General features: G+C 47.1%; 1 protein-coding gene across 1 annotated transcript; it reads right to left on the reverse strand.

Annotated features, from left to right (window-relative positions):
- Positions 1-15,600: 15,600 nt before the first annotated feature.
- Positions 15,601-19,078, reverse strand: CORT (cortistatin). The gene is made up of 2 exons (XM_010183234.1): positions 18,977-19,078; positions 15,601-15,816 (listed from the first exon to the last, which is right to left on the reverse strand). The coding sequence occupies exons 1-2, from the start codon at positions 19,076-19,078 to the stop codon at positions 15,601-15,603; spliced, it is 318 nt and encodes a 105-aa protein (XP_010181536.1).
- Between the last annotated feature and the right edge of the window lie 1,939 nt (positions 19,079-21,017).

Raw genomic sequence — 21,017 nt, forward strand, 5'->3', positions numbered from 1 at the left:
TTCCCTCTAACAATTGATCTACAACTACTAATGCAAACAGCATGTGACTGGAACAGTTCCTTCTGCTGTCAGAGCAGGAAGGTGTTGAAAACAACATAACGGGCCATATTGCAGGATTTCAGAATAGCGAGTGAGTCTGGTTAGATGGTGCTGTGTAACAGGACAGGAATACTCGGGTGACACAACACTACAGCACACACAGGCACAAGTTTAGGAGATGTCAAAGTCTCCCAGTTCTCAGCTACACATTTTAATCCAGTGCAAGCTTGTGTTGACTGAAACCTGCTCCATGCCGTGTTCATTCGCATGGCTTGTTTTGTATCCTATCCATCCGGGAACTCCAATACACAAAAAAGGCATACTTAATAAATCATGTGTTTTGAACCTGCCTTGCTACAGAAACAGAAACTACAGAAACTTCCTCTGCGCTCACATCTGTTTGGTAACCCAGTTTACTAACTTTAAAAGCCCAATGGTTAATTTCTACCAAAACTTGGCAGAAGATAAGCCATTCCAAGGATATCAGTACAATGGAGATACACAGATGGATAAAACCATGAATTCCTATTACTAGGGATTCTCTGAGGAAAAAACTGAAAATTAACTCAAATTTCTTTCAAACATTTGTGGATCCACACAGGGATTTCCCACCACTATGAGATCCCAGGGAATTCAACCGGGAAAGCCAATGCTATAGGACATAAAGCTGTATTAATTCCACTGCTTATTTCCAGCTCTGTATTTAGGTTTCTCACAAATCTCCTATTCCAGCGCATATGGAGTTAGACCTTCATTTACAGAGAGTGAAAAGCCAGCCATGTTAATGTTGAACCTAGGTCCCACCTCTTCCCTGACAAAAATGGAGAGAGAAGAGGAAAACTGATTTGCAGCAGGGAACAGATCACCACACTGCACACGCAGGACATTTATACTGAGATACCGTGTAATTAAATGGACACCTTTTCATACTCATTTTTGAACAGCCAGAAAATCATTACCCCAGGCAGTGGAGTTGGTGTTGGTAGGAAAGCAGGAGTTATTACATGAACAAAACTAAAGCCAACAAACCATTTAGCAGACTGCAAACAGAAAACACCATTTAATAAAAGTGAAGGAGAAACCAATAGTGGTAATAATTAATTGCATAGCAGCAGTACCTACGAGCGTGGTTAATGGACAAGAACCCAGAGGGGACTAGCTTTTCCTAAGGCCCACTAGCTACTAAAATGATCCTGTCAACACATGCAAGATGTGGACTGGATACTGGCTGGAAATGAGGGAAAATAAATAAAATTTTGCAAAAAATCAATCTGTGCCTAACTGAGCTGGTGTCTGATTCCCACAGACATAAACACGTCCTGCATTAAGCTTCCTGCTTAGTTCGGTTGCAGAGGCATGGAGATTCTGATCTTAGGTCTGAGAAGTTTCTCACAGCCCCACAGTTTGATGAGGCCCCTGAAGCTGACAGTTGCCACCTAGCACTGAAATAAGAAAGCTGACTTCATAAATTGCAGCCCTGGAGAATGAGAAGCTGCATGCTTGGTGCACATACTGGCTTTCCTCTGGCAAGGTCTGTGAAGAGGCAAGACTGCTGTGATTTCAGTCCTTAAGACCTGATGTGAACAACACCAAAAATGCCGTCCCCGTTTCTTTGCCCAGGCACCATCCACCTCCAAAAGGCCGCTGGGCACCAGCTGGCCAGGTGCAGCAGTACCTTGAGAGCTCTGCAGCAGCTATCCCCAGGCTCCACAGGTGCTCCTCTTGCCCACAATTTCCTTTTTGTCTGCACAGGACTAATCCAGCCTGAGAGGACTTCATCCACGTCACTGCAGCTTCCAGCGCTGTGTAACTAGCCAAGTTCCTGATCCACTTTAGGAAGCTTGGTTGTTCTCCAAAATGACAGATGTCTCTTGAGAGGTCTCTCCAGCTGTCTTCTTGTGCCTCTTCTTGTGTCTCCCTCCATGCTTGAGGGCTGAGGTAGCACAAAGGCAAGGTGACATTTTCAAGAGAACCACCAACACATATGAAAGCCAAGGTTCAGAGAAAGGATTTCCCTTTGGAAAAAATGGGATGAGCACAGGGTTGCTGCAGGGACCTGATACTTTCCCATACTCTCCCTCAGACCCCGTACAATCTCTCAAATAATGCTTTTACTGCTTGACACTGAGGTCTGTCAAGGAAAGGTTTCAAATCCCTCCTGTGGCAAGAGTAAGTGCAGACAGCTAAGCCAGACACATGAATAAATCAGCAAGAGCAGAGCTGCTCAGCCAACACAGTGCCCCTCAGGCTACTACCACTGAGATCCAGAGACGTGATCTCCACAGTCGCTGCAAAACCAGACAGCAGCAGGAACCAACCGAAAAGATGAGAGGGCTGGAAAGCAGCTGTACACCTATGGCCTTCATCAAAGCTGTGTGAGATCCAGGCTAAGTCTCAGGTTAGCTTTTCAGTTCAGATTTCCCTCTGACCCCAAATTTTGAAACTGGAAAACTGTTACCTGAGGTAAATTCTGCCAAAGCCACATTCCTACAGAAAGAGCTTCAGCTGTGACTCCTGAGAGCCCGTAAAAATGAAGTCAATACAACCTCACATCCACTTAATCAAAAAAGTCCCAGACAGCTCTATATTCTCAAATGGACCATGCAAAACCACATACCAGCTCAGAAAATCACCTTGTGCTGGGGAAGAAAACCACCTCTGGGCCTTTGAAAGACAGCTCCTGCATTCTGACAGCAATTCCAAGTGCTGCAGTGACCGATCACAGTCAGGACCAGATGTTTCAAGTGTAATATGCAGGTCAGTGAGCATCTGAACGAGCCTCCAGATCTTTGAAAGGCAGCTCCTGCATTCTGACAGCAATTCCATGAAAAGTGCTGCAGTGACTGATCACAGTCAGGACCAGATGTTTCAAGTGTAATATGCAGGTCAGTGAGCATCTGAACGAGCCTCCAGATCCAAAACACAGGTACAAAGCAAAAGGTTGGGTAATGAATGGAGGAAAAGCATGCACGGGCCTTCCCAGCTTCTAAGAGGAGAGTGTGCAGTCATCTACCATAGCAGTGGCCGTCCTTGCATCACAAACCAGGAGAGCAAACGAGCGCAATAGCTGCTCGCTGTGATCCCCGAAGACATTGCTCCCCGCTGCCCCTGATTTCTCAAATGCCAGCTGCTGCTGCAGAGCCCTGAGAGATTGCTCGGGTGCTTGCTGTTCCGTGGCTAAATGCAATCCTCCTGCACCGAGGGGTTCAGAAGACTGGGGGGAGGACGCAGCAGAGGAAAAGGTGTTCTGTTTCCTCGTTGCAAATCAAATAGCGTGACTGACATCAAAAGACAAGCACACAGACGGAGCAAGCAGAGCATGGAGTGGGGCAGGGGGAAGAGGCTGGCTGCGGTGAAACAGGAAAAAAATACTCTTGCCAGGGCATATAGCAGGCAGAGAAAGCTCAAGTAATGGGACAAAATACCTTCTCCCTTCAGTTAGGGCATGCTTTCCTCCTTTCCATGCTGTCTACCTCTGTCTGACAGTGTTTGCAAGGATGGAGTCCAGCTGTTACAGATTGCTAATGCACATTTCTCCAGCAGCAAAAAAAAACACTGGACTTGCCCACTCTACTCTGCACTGACTTCTCAAGGACAGTCACTGCCATTCTACAGTGTCATCCTCATCTGAAAGCACTCGCATCTGAGCTCCAATTGCCTAGGAAAGTCTAAGGGAACACTGGGGCAAAGACACTGGCCAACAGCTTTGCTCCTCTGCTATGAACAGAGCTCCCAAAACCAAGAGTAACAATCATCTGTGTGGGTCTGGTCTCAGGCTGTGAAACACGACCTCTACAGGAGCACCACAAAGCTCAGAGGGCAAAGCACACATCTCTGTGTGACTCCGAGTGTGCACACATGCACGTGTTAGGGACCACGCACAGACAATTTACACATTATGTATGTGTACACAATCAAAATGATAACGTGCAAATATCCATATAACTTCTGTTCAATTGCACAGCTGCAGAATCCAACAGCGTGTGATTTTCACGTATGCCAGCCCGTTTCAGCTGCTGCACGGATGTACGTGCATGTACTTATGCACATGACTACACAAATTCCAGGGCAAACTCCTGCACTGCCCACACTCATCCCCTTGGGGAGAGAATGACAGCGAGATGCTGCTCATATTACTCTCCTTTCTCCTGGAAAAAAATCCCCACTCTGCCACAGGGAAGACAGTGTCAGAATTGCGTAGGGCAGGATCTCTTTTCCCCTCTCCTATCTCCCCAGACCCATTAGCCCGGCTCTCAAAAATTGCACTAACTCACCAAGCTACCGTCTCGCTCTCGCCCACATCCTTGGTAGCTGCAGCACAGCTGCTGGGCTGGCTCCAAGTCTGTGACTTCACTGGAGCAGCTGCTGGTGCTGGGAAGAGAATTTGGTTACAATTCAGATACAGCTAGAGCCAAAGCTACAAAATACAGCACTGTCTTCTCTTCAAGCAAAAAAATGATGCTATGCATGCTACAGGCACAGCCAACACACTGTCCTTGAGCAAGTCTGCCTCCAAACAGCTAAGAGGAGCAAAGGGGATGGATAAATAACACACGTCTAACATGTATGTCTTGTCCAACATGAGGTCTCAAAACAGGGAAGGCAGACTAGGGGCAGCAATGAAGAAAAGCAAGAAAAATATGACAAATCTCTGTACTAGAGGACACAAAGATCAGCCAAGGGTGAGCCCATCAAGAACTCCCTATTGTGAACAGAGTGAGGCTAATGAAGAACCTCCCCTGAACCCACCACAGCCTCATTCAGCAAGCAGCTTGGCCTTGTGAAGCAATTAGGAGACTTTTCAGCGCTCAGAACAGCACCCAGGAATGACAACCTCATTCAGAGAGAGTAGTTTGGGGTTACACACCTGCCATGACGACTGGAAGGCCTGAAAAAGTCACTTGCCAGCTCAAAAAGGCCAATAGCATGTGCCGTTTCCTCCAGTGCAGTCTCCAACAAGAGGATCCATTTGAGCAGTAGCCTCTCTCCAAAGCATTTTTTGTGAAGGTAGAAGTGACAAGCACCCTCAGCAGAAGAACCACATCCATCTCCTGCTGGAGCTTCTGTATAATCCTCCACTGTTACTCCCTTTTTTAAACAAAGCCACCACTAAGTTTGGGATGAAGCCATTTTTTTTCAAAGAAGGGGAACCCAGACTTCATCTTCCACATCAAAACTTCTGCCTTTGGAAGTCAAGAGCTTGGCTGCTTGTCTCTATTTCCATCTCCCTTTAATTTCTTCCTTCCTCTTTCATCACCACTCTTCCTCTACATGCAGTAATTAACACTGTGGAGAACTGTACTCACCTCTAAATGTGTAACTTGCTGAGACTCAAGGAGACAGTAAATGCCCTGCTCAGGACGAGGGAGAAGCTGAGAAACACACTGAAGAATATGTTTCAACAGCATCAGGACTGGCAAATTCATTAAGCCCACTTTCAACAGGCTTCTTGTCCATATATACCTCCAAATGCATTTTCTACTCACCCCTGTTCAACTCAGAAACATTTTTCATCATTTGTCTTCCTCTCCAACTGTCCATAACCCCATTTTTTTTCTAGCAAAGAGGCTATTACCCCACTAATCTAGATAAACAGCAAAGCTAGCCCACAGCACTCCCAAAATAAGAGCTACTGCTCAGACATTAAAGAGTTAGCATGATACACTGAAATGGACAAATCTTCCCTCTGGCTAAATCCCTCACTGCATACACACCACCTCATTCCTGCCTTGGAGAAAACAGATTGAAGGCCATGTCAGAGCCAACAGTCACATCAATCAGAACCCGTATATTAAAATGCCTGTAGCACTGCGGGGAAAAAAAAACCACAAACCCAGCAAGGAACCAGCTGTGCTAAACTTTTGCTTACCACTTCAAAAGAGTAATAAGCCTTTGCCAGCTACTTCAAATCCACCCTCCTTCAAAGAAGTCTCGAAACCCTGACTGTTCTTCTCTCTTTGGAGGAGAAATTAGAGATAAGCAAGGTACCTTGTAGAGGCTTCACCTTTTGCAGACCAGCCTTATCTAATTTTTAAGATGACAATGTCTAATCTGTTTCTGCCCAAAAGAACTGGAAGTGTTTTTCAGTCTAGATCTAAGCTTATTTTTGCCAGAATTCCACCCTAAAGCTCCTGTTTCTTGCTCCAGGGAAAAAAAAATCCAAGTCCACCAAAATGCAGGGCAAGTGTCCTGTGCTGCACGGACACTTCACTCCTCAGCTTCTTGGCTCATTTTTGCTTCTCTCACAGAAATCGTCACAAAGTGATAACCAGCAAAACCTCCTTTGCTCTGGTGTGCTTTTGTTTTGGGTGATGTCAAACACTTGGATTTGAGGTGAGATTGCTGTGGTTTCATAGAGAAACGTAACTTTGTCTTTTAAATGAGTGGGACACTTACCTGGGCTTCCTGCTCCTCACTTTTCTACGCAGTCAGTGAAATCCAAAACACTGAAGTTTCTGCAGGAGTCATGACTAAAGCTTGAACAATGGAGGGAATCTGCAAAAAGAAAACAGCAGCATTTAAATACAGTTTTCAACAAAACACAATTAAACAGAAGCACTACAAAGGACGAGCGAGCTCGTGCCAATACAGCACTGTATTCTGTCTCAGAGCTGTCTGCATTTCAGAGATAGGCAGAGCTATAATCTGGCTGTATAAAAACAAATGCTCGTGTGTTGGTACTCAGATATGCCTTGGATTAAGAGGTTACCAGACTGCTGGGAATAAGTGATTACATAGGTGATTTTTTCACACCTGCTGGACATACTATATTGGCCCCTGTTTTTAAGTACTAACAGCAGGCCCACCACTTGTTGAGTCTCAAAATTCCATGGAAAAAAATCCCACTACAAATTGCTGACATACCCTGGAGACATTTGGCCTCCTGGCAAGTGAAGGGAAATCTGGCAGATACTACAGCCCTCTAATTTAAAATTAGGCACAGAGTCTATGACAGTATAACCTAAATTGTCCCAGCCATAATACCCACCAGTGACTCCTGCTAGCCACCGAACGGCTGCAAGAGCTTTTTTTGCTCCAGCAACACTCAGCTCTACTGGAAAGGCAAACAAAACCATTTGGCTATAAGCAGCTTTAACATGGTACCAGGATACTGGATCTAACCTGAATTCCAACCCAAATGCCAAGGCACGCATAGCACAGAGCACTCAACACTTTCAGTCAAGCTCTGAGCCTCCTTAGCTAACAAAACTAAAAGAAGAAACTCTGGGGGCCTGAAACGAAAGTATTTCAGGTGCACCTCTGTGGGGGAGGCAAAAGGGACAGTCTTGCTATAGAATGTGCTTATCTGAAGTGGCAAGCGCAATGCAGAGCCACCAAGCAGCCAGCAAATTAAAAGATCATTGCATGTAATTTAAATGTTTGGCTGGGATCCCCTGAGGCCCAGCAGGAAGAATCTCTGAGGAAAGGAAGATATTTTGTTTGATGTATGTTAGCAAGGAAGAAACTGAGCCAGAGCGCTAGCACGGCTGGCAGAATTATTCTTGCTGAAGTCAGATTGCTCTAACTTGTCTGTTAGCCTCTGCTTAGCAGCTCTGTAATGACCCAAAATTGCAGCTGACAGATTGGTGCTGAGAGTTTGTCTCATTGAGGCTACCGCACGCGGATGGGCCATTACTCTTTCAATTTTGGCCTCTGATGCCTGTTAACATACATTAGGCTTTTCCATATGGTGCTTTTTAGCCTGGTGTCCAGGGCAGCTGCCTGGGCCTCTGTCCCCACCCACACGCTCAGGCCCTGTCTAATGAAAATGGATGATGGCCCCGGCTTAGTAATGGGACACAGATGGACCAAATGGTTTTTCTCCTTGAAACATATTTTCATTTAAGGAAGTCTCCAAAGGTGGTGAGTTTTTTTTATTCTTGTATCACTGTAATATTCCCCCCTAATACAGTGCAATCTTCAGACAGGTGAGGAATTCAGAGTTGCAAACCTTACATTTAACAGGTTCTGGAAGTCTACAGACCCACGTCCTATTGCAGTACTGCCAGTCTGCTGATGGCCTTCACAGTCACTTGCACGCTCTCTCACTTTGCTCCTGTCCTGTCTCACCTCTTCTACTCACACTGAAAGATCTACAGCATGAGAAACGGCATTTTTTGGGGCAGATCTTTTGTTAAAAGAAGGCCTGACAGACTGTCGAACCAACCTCAGCTGAGGGACTGCACTGCCTCCTGCAATGCAGGTAGTAATGGTAAATTAAACAACTGTTTTGCTGTTATGGAAGCTTTGTGCAGACACAGCAAAAGGAGTCTCCACAGTCACCTGAGAACACAAGACTGAGGGGGCGGTGCAATGTGCATGGCAATCGAGGGTCATCTCCCAGCAGCACTCCCAATTCTTCAAGTTATTCTTCTTGGTTGCAGGCTGCGTGGTCACAGTGACCTGGGAAAACACACAGAGCAAACCCCCCTTTGCTGCCTGCTCTGGTGACACCCTTGTTCTGCTGTACACCCTCTACAAGATGGAGCTCCCTTGCATTCCCCTCTGTACTCTGCACTGGGAAGTTCCCAAGGGCTCATGAGGCTGTCTCCAACTTCCCCAAGTGCTCCTTGTAATTTATGGTGTCTGCCCTCGTACTAAGCCTTTTCAAAATGGAAATAATCACCCTAATGCTAGGGCAGTGCTTGTCCATGACATCTCATTTACAAAGCCGTCTATCTTCCCAGAGAGGTGAAGCCCAGTTAAGTGTTTCTGAGGGACAGGGCAAGTGTCTGTATGTGCATGTGTGAAAACGGGATGGGACTCAGGAAGCCAATTCCCTCAGCCTTCATTACAGTTCTCCTTTCAAGTGCCAGCTCTGATTTATGGCCTGCCATTCAGCTGCTGGGAAGGCCTGCAGCCAGACTGACCAGCTGTCAGAGCAGGGCTCGCAGAAACAGGACACATATTAACCTGCCTCTCTACCTGCCTAGATCCCGCAGCTGATACAGGAGCTGACAAAGATGGGCTGATCTTGGCACATTACTTCCATCGATAGCATAGGCTACGACTTTGGTTTGTTTGGTTTGTCTCCTGTTAAACAGGAATGATCGCTCTTGTTTGATGCACAACAATGTTGACAAAGGTGGGTCACCTCACAAAAACTCATTCATGAAAACTGCTGGGTGAATAGAAATGGAAGCAACTACTTATCCCAGAAGAAGAATATGCACATTCACACATGCACAGCCACCTTCTCCTGTAGCAATAACACTTGGTAATTTTATATCTTATACCAAGTCACAGTAATAACAGAAGAAGACTGACAAAATGCAAGCCTGACTGTGACTAAAAGGTTAAAGAAAAGGAGGGCATTCCCTTTCATCACTCTACTGGGTTTATGTACCGTCTCACACAGCTTCTGACTCACACATGCTTTAGACAGCTTTGCAGCATGGAGACATTCCCATTTTTATTGTGGAATGCAGCAAAAGGCCACCGGTGGCATTTCTTCTCAGTTATTCTGCTCCTAGCCCTCTCTGTACCATGGCATGACAAGCTGCCTTCCAGTACTGAACAGGGCTCAGTTCTCCTTTTCGAAAGAGCAATCGTAAGGCACTTTCCAGCCTGCTGGCTCCCAGCAGTGGGTAAATTCATCAGCTCACAGATGAAGATGAGCACTGTTTGCGAGCCAGTATTTCAGAGCACAAAGACTGCTGTTTGCTCCCCATGGTTCTGGGCTCCTGAGGTGTAAATCCATGGCTCTTTAGGCAGCTGCAGCTCCCTGTGGGTACACCTGCACCTAAGGTCCTGGCAGGGCATCTCTCCCCATGGGCCTGATTTACCTCTGACAAGAGCAACAGCACAAGGCCAAGGACAGAGCCAGAGCTCTCAGACCAAAATGCTTGCATAGAGACACGTCCCGACCTCTGGGTTTCACTCCCTGCACAGACTTGTCCCAGCTGGAAAAGGGTCTCTATAAAATATTACCACAGAAATACTCCCCACTTCCCTTTCTCTCTGAGCTGCTGCCTGTGCTAGGTACAGCAGGCCAATCCACCCAGTGCTATCTAAACAACCTGCTCTTGTTCAAAGACATAAATAAAGCCACAGCAAAATCAACCTGACTTGAAGACTTTTCCTTCCATGCAACAGTGACCAGAGCTGCAGTGCGTCTAAAATGATGGACTCTAAAATCATCATCTAAGCATCCAAAAGTCTCCTGGACAATTTCTGGCATGTACGAGCCACAAATGGACAGCTTTCCACAGCCATAAATCCTTGGCTTCCTCCTCTCTGTCAAGAAGAGACTAAAATACACCGGCCAAGCATGGCCTGGGGACATTGAAGACGTTTTCAGCAGCAGACTTCCCTAATCAGCAAACAACCTTACAACGGGAAGTTAGCCTGGCTTCAAGCCAAATTCAACAAGCTGCAGCTATAAAGATTCCTTATAATTTATTTTTTAAACATTAACTGGTTTAAAGTAAGAGTCCTCCAGGTCCCCAAGGTACTGCTAGAACAGAAACTCCTCATTCCCAGCTGGATGTGCTCTCTCCTCTGGCACAGCGACTTACTCCCTTGTGCTGCAGTCCCACAAGACAACAAGGTTTACCCAGCCCAGCCCACCACTGAAATGAAGACATTCTCTGGGGAGGTGGAAGACATGGATTTGTTCTGATTTCCTTCACCTCCCAAATGCTTCCTCTCAGACTTTCTATAAGCCCTACATCATTTTAACAAGCGGGAAGCAGACACGCTGGGAGACTTGAATCTAGACTCAAACAGCTCTATCCAAAGCTCCTGTCTTAAGGGACTGAAATGCTGGCTTTTTTTCATCTGGTAGCTCCCTCCCAAGGCTGCAAAATGAGATAGAAATTTAAAAAGGAGAGCTCGCTCTGCTCCAAAGGTGCTGCAGACAGCAAAGAGGAATAGAGAGATCAGACACATCTGTTACAAGAGGGCTCACAGGCTCAGCACAGGTAGTTCCACTGATCTCCCTCTGCATGGGGTACAGCTGCTCCTCTGCACTCTGGGTTACAGCCTGGGAGCCTCCAGAATCTCTGGTTGTATTCCCAGGCTTCTCCAAAGGGCTTGTGCACACAACCTGATGAACAGCAGCGTGCTGCTCTCCATCAGCACCCTCATTCCCAAAGTTCCCTGACGCTGACAAGTCCCAGTCTGCTGTAACTTAACTCCTGATGAATCTCTGAAGAAAAGCTACATCTCTTAAATCCTTATTGGAACAGCAGAGAGAGAGCAACTTCTGATTGCCCATCTCTCAGGCATTTCCAGCACACAGACCTTCCCATTACCACATTAATGCTGCCTGTCCTTCTGACCTGGTCTACAAAAACCACAGCGCTCTGGCAACTCCCTCTCACTGCCTGGCATCCTCCTCTCAAATCTGTGCAAGTTCAGCAAAGACAGGAAAATGCACTGTGTAAGACATCCCCGCAATCCACCAAGAGGTCGTTTGTACTCAGGATTTCCTGTGGCGCACATGTCTCACACAAAGCTACTGTACATTCTGATGGTCAAGGTAACAGCTTCTTTCACTGAGCAGTCTCCATGGAATATGAAATGCATTCACAGCCGGCTGCTGCTGAGGAGTTTGTGAATACAGGAGCTCAGAGGAGTGAAGGTAAATCTTCAAAGCCCACTTCACAAGAAGAGAGGTTTTCAGAGCTCACAGAACAAGGTCACTGAATAAACTATTTACAGTGAGTAACACACAGACAGTGAACAAGTGCCTGATTTGATCTGTGCTGCTCTTCCACTCAACAAAACCCAGCGTGGCAGGAAATGTACACGTGGCGTCGTGGTTAGAACAAGACACAGAGCAACGTCGCTTGGACCAGCATCTCCCACCACCAGGCCCATACTGCCAAGAAAGACAAATAAAAGCAGCATTTCTCTGTCACAAGGATACTGTCGTATCTAAACCACCAACTTATCAGATGAAGGTTGTCAAAAACAAGCATCCCCGTCAGAACATACCCTGTGAGCCACTACACTGATCTATGACCAAGAGCAACGGCGCTCGACTCGGTAGAGAAAAATTTCTCTTCAGTGCAAACCCAGTTATTCTTTTCCCAGGTTGTATCTGAATGCTTATATGCCATCAGCCTCAAACCAGGTTTCTTTTACAATAAATGGACTCACTGCTTTTCAACTGCACGCTCGGTGTTTCTGAGCAGAGCCAAGAATGATTACAACATAAGACAAAAGACGCCCTGTGCAACCTTATGCTTCATTCTCTCTGCATGATGAGGTTTAACCTTAATTTTCTGCAGCTGTAACCAGTGCTAAAGGTGCCTCAGAGGCCACACGTTGCTTGAGCATGGCAGACCAGGCAGTACCGTTGTGTTCCCATTAAATTTAACTCCATTTGCCAGCCACCTGCAGACAAACAGCATCTTTGTGAAGCCTGGGCAGACTGCAACTCTGTGCTTTGTCCCAGGCTGAAAATGCATTCAGTGAAGCATCGATTCCCCTGCTACCCTACCTGACAGTATATATGAAAACTAGATCTTTACTACTAAATGCATGCACACTAGTCACCATGGAGGGTACTAAATTTCAAATTAATACCTCCTCAGTTCCTTTGTTGTATCTGTCTACATAGGTACATGCTTTGATCCCAGAGTAAATGACATTTACTGTTTTCACCGAGGAATAAGCTGCCTTGCACTACTTCACATTTATCATGGGATACGATACACACACGTGGAGTTACCCCTGGGTACTGAATATGCTGTAGGTTCACAGCTGAGCTTGTCCCCATGATAATTTCTTCACTTGCCCACAGCATAAGCATGAGTTAGCTTGAGGTTAACAAAATAAAAATAAAATACAGTGAATACCACTGCACCGTGCATTGAATTAGGTGAGGTCAGCAGTGTGTATGCTAGCTGACTTTAAAAGTTTGCCTTTCAGCATCTTTTTTACTTTTAATGTGCTTTATTCACTTTTTAAAAAATCTGGAGATAGCTAACAGGTATTAACCACTTGTTCACACACACACACACACACACACATTATTCTGAGCTGTGACAAGATGCCATTGCATCTATAAGAGAAGTAACGTACTCTCGCTCCTTTCTACTTGACATACACCGTTACAAGACTCAAAATTCTTTTGTGAAAATTGAAGTAGAAAATGCCCATATATGTAATTTATACCCCTTTGTTAAACCCCTCCCACTGGATCTGATTTATCATGCTACGCTCCCTAATATTAAATGCCGTCATTAGGCAGGATCTCACACTGCTTCAGCCTCAGCACACTGGCTTACTGAGGAAGCTGCAGAATTAAACCCAACTCAAACACTGATTTCGGCACTGACGAAAGAAGCCGCCGCAGCGATGCTGGCCCCTGTCCACAGCACGTGCACTGGCGGTGCAGGCTTCCTGCTGGTGCTCAGCCAGCGCCTCAGCCTGCACGAGCAGGAACCATCTGCAGGGATGAAAGAGGAGTTCAACTCGCAAATTTACTCCCAGCCTTGAGAGTGGCCAGACTACTCTCTCCTCTCCAGGAACCACTAAATAATACAGCATATGCAGTCTGCTGAACAGGCAACCTCTGTTAGGGGCAATCCCCATCTCCACGTGCTTTGCGGTTTCTCATTTTCACTACGTGTTGTCTTGAACGTTATTATCACAGACAAGACTTAATGGTGGATAATAAGGCAACTCCTCTGAGAATGCTTCTAAGGTATTAGCATCCTGGTTGCTCCCATACTACTACGCAGGTCTTAGTAACAATAATGGGTATAATCAGCTCTTATACAGCACTCATCACCCACATACCTTAAGAAAAAATTATAAAGACAGACAAAAGCTATTACCCCATTTTACAGACAGGGAAACTGAGGTATTGACAGGGAGATAATGATAAAATGTGAATGCCAGCAACAAAGTGAGGCATAAAGCCAGGTCTCCTGTGTCCTAACTGGGTGCTCCAGGCAACACAGTTGGAAAGCTCCATATCCCATTACCCATATACTGAGTCGCTAAGTTCCCTCAGCAAGGATCTTATTTTCCATTATGGAGTGAAAAATAAAACAAGCCACAGGGCTCTAACTCCTCCTCCAAGCCAGAAATTTCTATGGCAAATGATGCAGTGAAAATGCAGCCTGACACCCAGCAAAGCGGCAGCGGCACGCCAGCCCATCTAAGTGCCGGAGTGGTTAAATCACTCATTATTTGGGGAGCGTGGGGGAGTTGGAAGCGTTACTTCAACTGTAAGAAAACAGGCTGGCTGCTGATTAATCCAAAATGGTGCTGTTGAGATGAGAGACCTCATGGTCACTGGCCTCCAAGAGCAAAATGTAAAGGCTCAAAAATAAGCCACCTTCTAGTTCTCACCAGTGGCCGGTCAGGCCTTGGAGACAGGCTAACACACAGCTGAGGTCTGCTATTTTGTGTGGCCATTCCCAGCAACATAATACAGCTCTGAAACTCGTTAATACTAAGAATTAAAGCAAACTGAGCAAGTGAATTCCATGCCTTTTTTTTTTTCTCACTAATATATGAGACCAAGTGCTCAGCAGTCTCCTTTAGAGATATCTGTGCTGATCTCAAAATGTTTATGTCTGTCTTTCATTACTCTACACTGTCAATTCTAAAACTAAGGTTCAAAAAGCTCCTCAGCAAGACAAAATAAATAAAGCGTCAGGCCCTACTACTCTCCAGACAACAAATGACACCCAAGAAGATGAGCAAAAGAAATTAGGTGTTTTAGTTCTGTTTTTTTCACTCAAGATGACAAGGCACCAAGAAACCAGGACAGAACCAGAGCAGAGCTGCTGACCTCAGGGATCATGGCCAGTTTATCTTCATGTTTCAGATGCCGAGCTCAGCATTTCCGATGGATGCACAAGCAGCCCCAAAGCACTTGGGGAACTGCTCTGGAGATGCCTGTTGTCAAACCAAAAGTGGGCCAGGGCACGTCTCCCCCTCCCACATCCCCAGCAAGCCCTGCATCCCCCACCTGCAGAGCACGGCCTGGGACCTTCTCTCAGCCACCCCCAAATCACAGCCAGTGTGGTAAAGAGCACAGGGGGCTGCTCTCTCACATGCTCAGGACCAAACCATCCTCTCCAGATCACAGTATAGCACTTCATCCTGACTGGGGGCTAGCAGAGCCCCTGTGGGCTCTTCCCACATGGCCCATCATCTGGACCTCAGCGCACCCGCCCTAGCACAGAGGGAACATCCACCTTGTCCTGAGGGGGCAGCTGCAGCAGCTTTAAGGATGGCTGCACCCACCGAGAGGCTCATTCTGGTGGGGAAAACAGCCTCAGCCCCACCGCTCACCCCGAGCACCTTGACTTTGTGAAGCCCCCCTCCAAAATGGCCACCGCCCGCCATGGCTGCCCACCAAGATAGCGGCAGCTTCAGGTGGCTCCTGACGGCTCCCGCCCAGCTGGGCCCACGGCGGCTGCACCACCTCGCATCACCCCGGGGGACGCAGTGAGGCAAAGACCAGTCCCCGAGGCGCCATGCTTTATTCTCAGGGGTGGAGGAGAAAAGGAAGGGAGCTCTGGGGACAGGGCAGCCGAGGAGAGGGAAGGGTGTTTGTGGACAGGCATCCCAGCAGGGCCAGGCCGGGCAGCACTAGCAGGAGGTGAAGGTTTTCCAGAAGAAGTTCTTGCAGGGGGCCTTGCGGTCCCGCTGCGAGAGCTGACCCAGCCGCCCCAGCACCGCCCGCTCCTCTTCCAGCTTGCCCTCCTCTTCCATGTCCGGGGAGGCTGCTTCACGCCCCGCATCCACACTGTCCAGCAGGCCCGCCAGCATCTTCAGGATGGCCTCTTTCCGCACTGTGCTCTGTTCCTGCGGGCAGAGAGAAGGGGAACGTGACAAACAGAGGCCCTGTCCCCCACCGCCACTGGGGCAGGGGGTTGTTGCAGGGTGCGAACATCTCCTGTGAGGTCCCTTGTTTTCCTGCCTCCTCTGGTGCCCTTTCGGAGATGATGCTTTTGCCATCAGCAGAGCTGTGCTGGAGCTGGGGAATCTGTGGCTGCAGGTCACTCCTCCCTTCTCCTGTCCCCTGTCCAGCTCAGCTGGCCGGACAGGGAGAGACACACATTATAACTGGAAAAAAGCGGCTAACAAATAGGCATGAATTGGCTGTAAAGTCCCTTGCTGCCTGCACTAATTAAATTTCATTGAATGCCAAGCTGCCTTCTCTCCTAGTAAGCCCGTGCTCCCTTCACTGCTCTGACTGCGCAACATCCGGTTTTGGAAGGTCAGGGAAGAGACACAGAGTCCTGAGAAATATTAAATTAAGCAAACCAGGGGCTGCAACCTACCTTAAATTGCTGAGATTAAATGTAACAAAGGAGAGGTCTGGGTTGGTGGGGAGAGAGATGCCCTAAGTTTCTGAAGCAAAATATTTAATCAGTGGAGACAGGCAGCTTGTACTTCAAGAGCAAGAACCTGTATTTCGATGGCCTGACCTTCGGGGACGGCAGAATGAAAGAGGAGTTGCTGAGCTCCATCCCTTTGCCATAGCAATCTATGAAATAGCATAGCCTGTGTTTTGGGTCTTGAGGGATTTCTGGCAGTAACAAACTGTGAGTTGTCTTGCTTCTCTTAACTTTACATCCAGTAAATCTGAGGAGTTACCTCTTGCCTGAGTATGCGTGGTCTCTGATTCATTAGCGGGGACAGCTGCTACTGGACAAGCTGGGATAGATGGTTTGACAGGAACAGATCCTGTTTCCCATGCAGATAGCAATCTTGGAAGCACTTTTCCACGTCACTTCTCACAAATGCCGTGTTTACTGCTGGAAGTGCTGTATGCATCCCACTGGCTCTGTCAGCGTCAGCATTCACTAAGGACCACTTGGTGAGCAACTCAAAAGATGGATAAATACAGGCAGCAGCAATTATTTTGAGTTTACATTACAGAATGTTTATGGATGTATTTTTAATCACTTTCTTAGCTCTGTTAACTAACCCTGCTTTCACACCAGAGAAACTGAGACACATAAAAATTATGTTCCGTTTGTAGCAGAAAAAGAGATAAAAGCCAGCTTGTGTCCATCCTGATTCTTACTCCTGTGCTGCAAGTACTGGAAAGTCTTGAGCCTTACGGGGATGGACTGGGAAACTCGGCTAAAGGTGTCTCCTGGGTAATGTCTCCTAAGCTCCTTTCCTAGCTGTAAGTGCTGTGTTTTGAAATAACCTGCTCCAAGCAGAGCCACAGCAGCTTCAGCCTCAGGGGTGGGGCGGGCAGAGCTCAGCCTGCTGTTAGGGGATATTCCTCACGCATGATCGGCTGTGGCTGTGAGTGAAACTAGGCAGCTCTTCCCCTGCACTAATCCATCACTAACACCCTTTCTGCTTATAGCTGCTGCTGAGCTGCAAGGGATCAAGACTCCTTGGCAGCAGTGAGATCTGAGCAGGGCTGGGTTGTGGCACACTTTTGGGTAGCTGCTCAATTCCATGTCCTACATCAGAATGCACAGATCTTTGTTTTGCATTGTTATGTATTTTATGTAAAATCCTGATATTCTTCCTACCTAAAACATTTGTCTGAGTGACAGCAGAGGTGACTGTAGGGATTGGTTCATCAGTATCTAACAATTTTTCAGTTTGAAGAATGCTCTAAAGAGAACCATTATATCTACTATAATCATAGCATTATTTTGTAAGCAACAGCATGTAGAAGACTAAGAGTCTTTACACTTGAATTCATTTTTACCAAGGCCTTATTTACCAATTTATTCCCTACAACTTGCTTCTCTTTTCCCAGCAGCTAAGCATTTGCACCAGAAAGGGTTTACTTTTGAAGTACTGGATTTCTTATTGTAAGAATGTACAGCTGAAAGTTTATCGTTACCCCCAGAAGGGTTAATCCCAGCCAGCTGCAGAAGCCCTGATCTCTAACAGAAAGCTAGCCCTAGCACCTCACCCTGTATACGCTTCCTTCTCGCAGCCACTTTTGTTGTTAATGGGATGTGAGCCCACTCCTGAAGCAGTCAGACACTGATGGATGAGCTGGAGCCAAGGCTAAGACAGAAAAAACGACGTGGATATGCACAAAGGAGAAGTCAGAGCCTTTGAAACCAGCACTGAGAGCCTTCACTGCAGGACTGAAATAACAGCAGCCTTACAGATACAGCTGCGAGCAGGATGGGCAGAGCGCGGGGTGACAAACCACAGCACAGAGCAACCTCGGGGATGGAGAGGAACGCGCAGGTGAGAAAACTGCGGGGCGAGGGCAAGCAGAGCAGAGAACTTGCTAGTGATTGTGTTATGCTATTGCTTCCTACCCCTTTGGCCTCTTAGGGAAATAGTCCAGCAAAACAAAGTTATTACAGTGCTATAGCCATTATAATATTAGAGTTTTGCCAGTTGGTAGATAATTATATTGCTATAATAAGTTCTGCCACTGCATAGAGCTGTGCTGGTTCAGAGTGTAATTATTCTAGCAGAACTATGTCAGTATAACTCCCCTTGTGAATACTACTCTGGAAAAAGCAATTTTATTCTGATATAATTACTTCATTTATTATTCCTCTGTTACTTTCCTACTGAACCCATCTTTTAAACATTTGTCCTTCCCATGAGTCCTATTTAAAATATCATCTCCCTTGATCATTTTACCAATTACGTATCTTTTCTCTCCCTCCCTAGTACTCTCTTTATTCTCTCATGCTGCACTCTTTCAGCAGCATTATTTTCTCCCTTTCCCTCCCCTCTCTGCTCTGTTCTTTTTTTGCCAGTTTATGCGTAGCTCTGACTTCACTTTTGCAGCTCTCTGCCATCAGCCCTGGTACCTTTCCTAAATAAACCGGCTCTTAAGCTGTAGTGAGAGCCCGTGCTTCAGCAGTGCATGAAGCTGTAGTGCCTTGGAATAGAGAGGGGTGGAAGAGTTGCTAGCATCAAGTAAAGCCCAGTTGCCCTTATTACCCCTCCCTTGGCTCCAGCCAGCCTCTGTGTGCTCCCACGTTGCCCCACTCCTGCACAGGGTGCAAATACTCACCCTCGTGTTCTGTATTGCGAGCCTCTCTTCTCCGGGCAGCGCAGTGGCTCTCACGCTCCACACCAGCAGCAGAACGGACACCAGGCTGGCCACCAGCTGCATGATGTACAGGCTGTGATTACTGCGTGGAATTAGGAAGACTGGGAGAGGGAGCTGTTTCTGGGCTCTCTTCTGCCTCTGACAATGGCTGCAGCCCCTTTTATAGCCCTCCCCCTCGCCCGGTGGGTGACGCAAACAATTAAGTCTATATCAAAGGCAAATTAGACTTTGGAGAGGTTGTTAACACTCGGCTGCTTGAGTGGGATACTTCAGTGCCTCTGGACTTTCGATGTGCCAGACCTGCAGAGACTGAGGAAGCAAAGGTTTGGGACTCTCCAGTAACATGCTGCTTCTTCAGCCTGAGAAATCGTAGGCACTATCTGTGCATCTCCACGTTAGCTGAATTCTGCTTGGGAACATAATGTTGGATAGAATAGGCCACCAGCTTGCACAAACCTCTGGCCAATGTCAGATGATTCAGAGGGAAGAGGTAAAACTCCTGGCCAGCAGTACTTAGATATGGGCTTGGACCCTCAGCCTGTATGTCCAGACAGCTCCACACTGCAGGGGTATTTGGATCTGGATCTCTGCATCCGGTGATGCATCTCACTGTGGAGTGTCAATATACCTGACTCTCCCTTTATGGTAACTGGGGAACACAGGCTGTAGCTGTGCAGTAATATAATCTAACCTGCAAATTACCTGGAAGCCAGTTGGTGGTTACTGGTTTTTGTTCCTGGAATTGTTTCAACACGTCTTGAACTTATCCCAGAAGTAAAGGTCAACACAGTGAACCCTGACCTGGAGATACTGAGTTTAAATGTATTAAAAGGAAAGATAAGTACTGAAAGGCTGGTCACAGCTGAACAAAGCTCATGGTATGCTGGCACTGACTGCTTGGAGTAAGCATCCAAGTGAGATCGGTTTGTGGGCCAGCAGAAGGTGCTATGAAGCACTGCTGTCTGCTTTGCATCACCCCCATCATGTGGGATGGCATCCACTGTCACACACATGTGGGGTGTGGGGACAGAGCTCAGAGCCCATCTCAGCCCTTTCTCCAGAACCACTTGTGCCTCAGGGCAAGTCCTCTCCCACTCTAACAGCAAAGGTAAATTGTTATCCTAATTTAGCACATAAAAAAGCCCCACAGGGAGGTGAGGTGGCCAAGGGGATGCTGTTTCAGAACTAAGAACAGAAGGCAGGAAAACCTGTTCCCCACTTCTACAGCTTACCAGCATTACCGCTCCTGGAAACAGCATGGTGAAGCTCTGCCTGCAAATAATCCAGCTCCTAATGCCAGTTACACCACCCTGGATGCTCTTGAGGGAAGAGATGCCATCACTTCCGTGCATATTTGAAAAGAAATGTCGGATTCCCTCACTGAAAGATACAAAGAAAGAAACCCTTTTCTGAGTCCTATGGACTAGTGGGGAAAGGTAACAATCTAGCAATTTCTAGAAATTATTTTTCCTCAGAAAACTTTGTAACCTCCTTGTTCTTGCCCCCCCTCCCCGCCTTGTGAGAGCTGGCTTCAACACACCAGTTTCAGATGAAACATGACCTGCTTCCTTTTAAACTGATCTCGCTGGTTTATCAGAATTGCGGTGTTAGCCCTTCATAATGGATTCTGTCAAACACTTCCCAGCCTGTCTGGGGCTTGAGACAAGAGCAGTGAAGGACCAGGCTCCAGCAAGCAGACAAATCGCAGGGACCTGCCAAGTGACCCATGGCTGATTTGCTCCAGGAGAGGTAGAAGCGGGGGAATAGCAAATGCAGAAAGCACACTTGGCTGCTCAAGAGGAGCAAAGGGCAGGTACCTGTGAGTGCGAGATGTGCCTGGGCTGACAGGCAGGCAGAAAGTGAATCCCGTACCGCTGGTTATGAGGCAGGACTGAACCTCCTGGGCCTGCTAACCCCAAAAGCTAAGACAGACAGCAGAAGCAGAGCAGCCAGGTCTCCATGCTGGGGGCCATCTGCTCTAACTAAACTGCTTGTTCTAATA

This window comes from Mesitornis unicolor, unplaced genomic scaffold, assembly GCF_000695765.1.
Source record: "Mesitornis unicolor isolate BGI_N332 unplaced genomic scaffold, ASM69576v1 scaffold14514, whole genome shotgun sequence".
NCBI classification, from domain to species: Eukaryota; Metazoa; Chordata; class Aves; order Mesitornithiformes; family Mesitornithidae; genus Mesitornis; species Mesitornis unicolor.